Source organism: Lolium rigidum, chromosome 4 (assembly GCF_022539505.1).
Source record: "Lolium rigidum isolate FL_2022 chromosome 4, APGP_CSIRO_Lrig_0.1, whole genome shotgun sequence".
NCBI lineage: Eukaryota > Viridiplantae > Streptophyta > Magnoliopsida > Poales > Poaceae > Lolium > Lolium rigidum.
This window is the reverse complement of record NC_061511.1, coordinates 161649105-161655307: the sequence shown is the minus strand read 5'-3', so window position 1 is coordinate 161655307 and position 6203 is coordinate 161649105. Positions and strand designations below refer to the sequence as shown.

The following is a 6203-nucleotide window of genomic DNA, read 5'->3' as shown; positions in this document are numbered from 1 at the left end:
GCAAATCCGAGTGTGCAGCCCGACTTTTTCGGACCATCATCGCATCCGGGTACAACGCATTTCGTGATCCTCTAACATGCGATCCAAATTCTCCCTCTCCTTTTCGGTTTCGCAGCGTCTCCGTGCATCGAGCAATGGTCCGACCAAGATCATCAAAGGGCTCATCACGTGCCTCTTCTTCACCTTCCCCTTCACCTTCGACATCCTCCATGAAAGTATCACCGAAATGAGCAAGATAGCTTTCATCGATGAAATCATCCCCTTCTTCATCCTCTTCCATTATAACCCCTCTTTCTCCATGCTTGGTCCAACAATTATAGCTTGGCATGAAACCATGCCGAATCAGGTGCGGGTGAACTTCCCTTGAGGAAGAGTAACCCTTCCGATTCTTACAGCCAACACATGGACAGATAACAAAACCCCACGCTTGTTCGCATTAGCCACTACGAGGAAATCTTTCAAACCCGTAGTGAATTCGCTGGAGAGTCGGTTAGCGTACATCCATTGCCGATTCATCCGCATTATTATAATATAAAATATATAATTAACCATCATGCATTTGTTAAACTAAATAGAAATTAAACAATGAACTACACACATATGCATATTTTATCAATGACACATATGTATGAAAGGTTCAAGTTGTTGCTAACCGCGATCGAGGAGGAAAAAATAAATGAGGAAGCTCGATCAAGTGTGGCTCCGACACTTCATATCATGTTTGTTTCATGCTCTTGGGACATTTCATCAAACACCTTGTGTGCATAAGAGGAGCCAAAAGCAAACCCTACACCCCTTGTGAAGTTTGTGAAGAGAAGTGGCACCAAATGGCTAAGTGCTGCGGGCTGAGTGGTATATATAGGGGAGGGGCTTTAGTCGCGGCTGGCCGGGCCAACCGCGACTAAAGGCTTCGGCACTTTAGTCGCGGTTGGCCTAGCCAACCGCGACTAAAGCCCCCCACGTGCACCGGCTGGCCACCGTGCGCCCGGGCCCAGTGCCTTTGGTCGCGGTTCGCCACATGAACCGCGACTAAAGACCCCATTAGTCGCGGTTCCTTTACCTTCGCGACTTATGGGGCTTCCCGGAAGCCTGTTTTTCTACCAGTGTTACTTACCACCTGGAATTTTTGTGTATAAATTCAACATTTACCTTATTATTTACGTGAGTGTTGGAATCTTTGGCGAAGACCTCCAAATTAGTTGTTGCAAGTTACATCAGATTCCCTATCAAAGAATAAATGGTGGAGCCGAAGGTGAGTGCAGCACACTCAGATTCCGTTTCAAGAACAACAGGCTGTAGGAAAAAGATGGTGATAGGGAAAGTTTTGACAAGATTCCCATGAAAGAGGAATAAATGGCAAGAGAAAAGAAGGGCGGTAATGAAAGTTACACCCACGTTCTTTTATCAACGGCTGTGAGGTGAAAAACGTTTTCAAATAAGTGGATAGCTCCGAGTAGACTACCCTGAGTCTTCTCACCCGAGATATGAAAATGAAAAGGGGAGTGCTGAGCGTCCCCCGGGGGATTAGAATTCTAATCCCCTGGTCCCCAACCGTCCGATCAACAGATCTGGAACGTTTCCGGCCGTCCGATCAAACCAACCAGCCCTCTCTCCCACTTTTGCTACCATAATGCACCAAAGTAGCAAAAAACGGTTTAATTGTAGCAAACTCTATTTTCACCTAATAACACAGACCTCGCCGGAGACCCGCCGGAGACTCGCCGGAGACTCGTCGGATACTCGCCGGACATGTCGCCGGAGACTCGCCGGAGATGTCGCCGGAGACCCACAGGTAACCTCACCGGAGACTTAGTAGCAAAAAAAATATGCTATAGTAGCAAAAACACACAAAAATTGTAGCAACCTTTTTTTGCTATTGTAGCAAAACCAACATCGTCGGAGACTCGCCGGAGACCTTGCCGGAGAATTTGTAGCAGAAAAATATACTGTTGTAGCAAACACCTATAACAAATGTAGCAAAACCTAGTTTCAATGGATTCTCACCGGAGAGATTGTAGCAAAAAAACAGAAATATTGTAGCGAAACCACAAAACCAAAGTAGCAATAAAAATATTGGTATGTAGCTCGCGGAGGCGCGAGCTGCTGAGGGGGAAGCTCGGGGATGGAGCTCCATGGCGCGGCGGCAGGACTCCAGCGGCGCGCGGCGGTGCGAATCCAGGGCGCGGCGGCCGGACTCCAGTGGCGCCCGGGCGCGGCGGCCGGACTCCGGTGGCGCGCCGCGGTGAGAATCCAGGGCGCGGAGGCCGGACTCCGGTGACGCGGGCGGTGAGAATCCAAGGAGCGGCGGCCGAACTCCGGTGGCGCACGGCGGTGCAAATCCGGTGGCGCGCGATGGAGATAGGCGGCGGCGCGGAAAACCGGCCACGATTCCGGCCGCGCCTCCATGGATGCACGGGGAAAAGCGGCGGCGTTCGCGGAGGAGGATCCGCTCGGTAGAGCAGCTAGGCGGGGCGCCGGAGCAGGGCAGAGGCGGAGGCGGCGACGGCGGCGCCTGCTGTGGCGTTGAGCCACGGCGGCGTGTGCGGATGCGGCGCGGCCTGTGCGGAGTGGAGCTCGCACGGAACAGCGGTGGAGAAGAAGATGGGGATTTTTCTGTCTTGGTTCGGTGGGACCCACCCATGTGTGTGCGTGGACCACGATAAAAGCAGGCAGCGCGTGAGTGTGTGGAACCGGACGATTTGATCGCTAATCCCCCGGGTGATCCCCAGCCTTTTCCAAATGAAAATTATAAGTTGAATAGAGTTGTAAGTGTTGTGCCAAAGCTTATCTTCTCCATTGAAAAATCAGAGCCGTTGAATTTTCTTTAACATTCTGGGTACAAGTTACCTTAATCTTTGCATAAGTGTTGGTGAAAACCTTGGAATTGAATGTTGAAAGTTACACCCAGATTCCTTATCAGAAGAAAAAATGGTAGAGGAGGAGGAGAAGAGTGCGGTACACCTAGATTCCTATTCAAGCAAAATGATCTGCACGAAAGGGATGGAGATAATGAAATTTCGACAAGATTCCCTTTCAAGGAGGAAATAAATGGCAAGAGAAAAGAGGACCGTAATGAAAGTTACACCCAAAAACGCTGTTATCAACGAGGAAAAAATGGCAATACATAATAAAGTGCGATAAGATGCGTGCGAGGGACGGAAGCGCCGGCCGTCCACGCAGGATCCGAGTCACGCAGCGTTCCGATCGGTTTCCGCGCAGGATCCGAGTCAGTCAAGCGTCCGACCGAATCCCCAGGGATCTCGCGCCCATGCCATTCCCTCCCCGCTAACCTCTCACTGCTATTTTCCAATCGATTTCCAGCTCACACATTTTTCTTCCTCGCCGAGTCGCCGTTTCGCGAGCCTTCCTCCTCGCTCTATAAGAGACGACACCTGCTTCCTCCATTCTTGGGTACACACACATTCGTTTTCATTCCCAGCCTTCTCCAGAGCATCCTCAGCCAGACGTTCTCGCACTGCTCAGATCAAGAACAGAGCTCCATCTCTCATCATCTACCCAGTCGCTTCATTCATCTGATCTATCGTTTGCTGACCAGTGGTTCGCCTCGAGGAATTCTCTTGTTTTGGTCTGTTTTTCACAAGAAAGAAACAGCGTCATCTTCCATCGATTTCCTGCGTCCCGACCGGCTCCGACCTTCCATGGCCATCGCCTCCCGCATCACGACGCGCGCGCTCTCCACCTTCGCCGCAGCCGCCGCAGCCAAGCTCCCGGAGGCGGCCGTCGCGGCCGCCGGGGCCGAGGCCGTGACCTTGCCCTCGTCCGCGCAGCCGCATCAGCATCAGCAGCAGGTTCTGGAGTTCGAGGACACCGGGCGGCTGTTCACCGGGGAGCCGTCGACGGCCCTGGTCCGCACGCTCGCGGCCCTGCAGCTCATGTCCGCGGGCCCGCTGGTGGACGTCGGCCTCGCGGCGCTAAGGTCCCCGGCGGTGGCCGCCAGCCCCGTGGTGCAGGCCGCGGCAAGGGCCACCGCGTACAAGCACTTCTGCGCGGGCGAGACCGCCGAGGAGGCCGCGGCAAGGGTGCAGCGCCTCTGGCGCGGCGGCATGGGCGGGATCCTGGACTACGGCATCGAGGACGCCGAGGACGGCGCCGCATGCGACCGTAACGTCGCCGGCTTCCTCGCCGCCGTCGACGTCGCCGCAGCTCTGCCGCCGGGATCGGTGCGTGCGTCAACCAATACTTTCACTTTTCCTTGTTTTTTTTTCCCTTCGTCGTGTCGGCTCGTTCCGTGGCACGCGTGCGTGTCCGATGGTACGGAGGAGTGACACGTCGGACGGAATCGGAATCCACGGGCTGAGCTAGTGGACACGCGGATTCCGTGGGAATCTTCTCGTAGTTAACTTAATCGCGCGGCTGTCACTGCTCCTGGGGCCCTGAAAAGTAGCCGCCTGGTTCCGACAAGCTCGGCTGGGCTTCTCCACCGCTCGTTTTTTCATCTCAAAGCAGACCATCAAAACCCTAGTACTAATCACCACCTTAAATAATTTTCCTTATTTAGACATTTCCGGACAACTAAATTTAAAACTAAAATGAGTAGAACTAAATTTAAACCTGAAGAACTTCAAGCCTTATTTTTACTCAGGAGTAGTAGACTATAGTTAGTGTGAGAGATTTAAGGTTAACTAATCAAACTTTTGTTTGAACTTGCAGGCGAGCGTGTGTATTAAGATCACGGCCCTGTGCCCGATCGCGCTGCTGGAGAAGACGAGCGACCTGCTACGGTGGCAGCACAAGAACCCGTCGCTGCACCTGCCCTGGAAGCAGCACTCCTTCCCCATCCTCTCCGACTCCAGCCCGCTCTACCTCACCCCCTCCGAGCCGGCGCCGCTCACGGCGGACGAGGAGCGGGAGCTGCAGCTGGCGCACGACCGGCTGCTGGCCGTGGGCGCGCGGTGCGCGGAGCACGACATCCCGCTGCTGGTGGACGCGGAGTACGCGACGGTGCAGCCGGCCATCGACTACTTCACCTTCGTGGGCGCGCTGGCCTGCAACGGCGGCGGGCGGCCCATCGTGCACGGCACCGTGCAGGCCTACCTCCGCGACGCGCGCGACCGGCTCGAGGCCATGACGCGCGCCGCCGAGGAGGAGCGCGTGCACCTCGGCGTCAAGGTCGTCCGCGGCGCCTACCTCACCCGCGAGGCCCGGCTGGCGGAGTCGCTCGGCGTGCCGTCGCCCATCCACGCCACCATCCAGGACACCCACGACTGCTACAACGGCTGCGCGGCGTTCCTCCTCGAGCGCGTCCGCCGCGGCTCCGCCTCCCTCATGCTCGCCACGCACAACGTGGAGTCCGGCCAGCTCGCGGCGGCCAGGGCGCAGGAGCTCGGCATCGGCAAGGGGGACCGGAACCTGCAGTTCGCGCAGCTCATGGGCATGGCCGACGGCCTCTCCCTCGGCCTCCGTAACGCCGGCTTCCAGGTCAGCAAGTACCTCCCCTACGGCCCCGTCGAGCACATCATCCCCTACCTCATCAGGCGAGCCGAGGAGAACAGAGGACTGCTCTCTGCTTCCGCCTTCGATAGGCAGCTGCTCCGGTAAGGACACTGACTTGCAAATTCATTGTTATCGATTGTTTCAAGCTTATTATTGTCCTTACTGGTTCGTGGCTGGATCGTGCAGGAAGGAGCTCGTCAGGAGGTTCAAGAACGCGGTGATGGGACGGGAGTGAGGTCGCGGACCGGGAGTTTAATCAGGGGAGAGAAGCGATCCAGTAGAAGAAGCTGTAAATAGTACATCCTTCAGGAAATGTCCATTGATGTATCGTGATCCGAATGAAATAAACGAAATAATGTTGGTACTGTTCGATAATCAGGCCCCGGTTCATCGATTCATCATCATCAGTGCTACTGTGGCAGTACGCCATGCTGGTGAAACTGCTGCTGCTGTTGTATTCTTTTCTGAAAAATAGTGGAAAATTATCTTCTTCTTAAAAGAAAAGATATGTTGCAAAGAAAATACAGTATAGGATACTACTAAAGCTCAATTTAACTAAAAAAAATTGACCTAAAAGAAAAACAACAACAGAAAAGCCAGCTTAGCTTTGTAAGCAAAACTATTGTCGTTATTCTCACTTAGCTACAAAAATATTGCTCTAACAAAGAGGTAATTGCACCATTCATACAAAACCTTGTCCACCATGTGTAGATCCATACAAAGAAACCTTTTTGGTTGAGTTTCCGCGG

General features: G+C 54.0%; 1 protein-coding gene across 1 annotated transcript; it reads left to right on the top strand.

The window, feature by feature from the left end:
- The first annotated feature begins 3340 nt into the window (after positions 1-3340).
- Positions 3341-5829, top strand: LOC124708760 (proline dehydrogenase 2, mitochondrial-like). The gene is made up of 3 exons (XM_047240426.1): positions 3341-4181; positions 4672-5555; positions 5641-5829. The coding sequence occupies exons 1-3, from the start codon at positions 3660-3662 to the stop codon at positions 5687-5689; spliced, it is 1455 nt and encodes a 484-aa protein (XP_047096382.1). The 5' UTR covers positions 3341-3659; the 3' UTR covers positions 5690-5829.
- The last annotated feature ends 374 nt before the right edge of the window (positions 5830-6203 follow it).

Bases quoted from the DNA above. Each gene is read 5' to 3' on its own strand.
- LOC124708760 (XM_047240426.1), top strand. From the start codon at position 3,660: ATGGCCATCGCCTCCCGCATCACGACGCGCGCGCTCTCCACCTTCGCC. The intron at 4,182-4,671 runs GTGCGTGCGTCA...TTGAACTTGCAG, and splicing joins CAGCTCTGCCGCCGGGATCG to GCGAGCGTGTGTATTAAGAT. The intron at 5,556-5,640 runs GTAAGGACACTG...TGGATCGTGCAG, and splicing joins TTCGATAGGCAGCTGCTCCG to GAAGGAGCTCGTCAGGAGGT.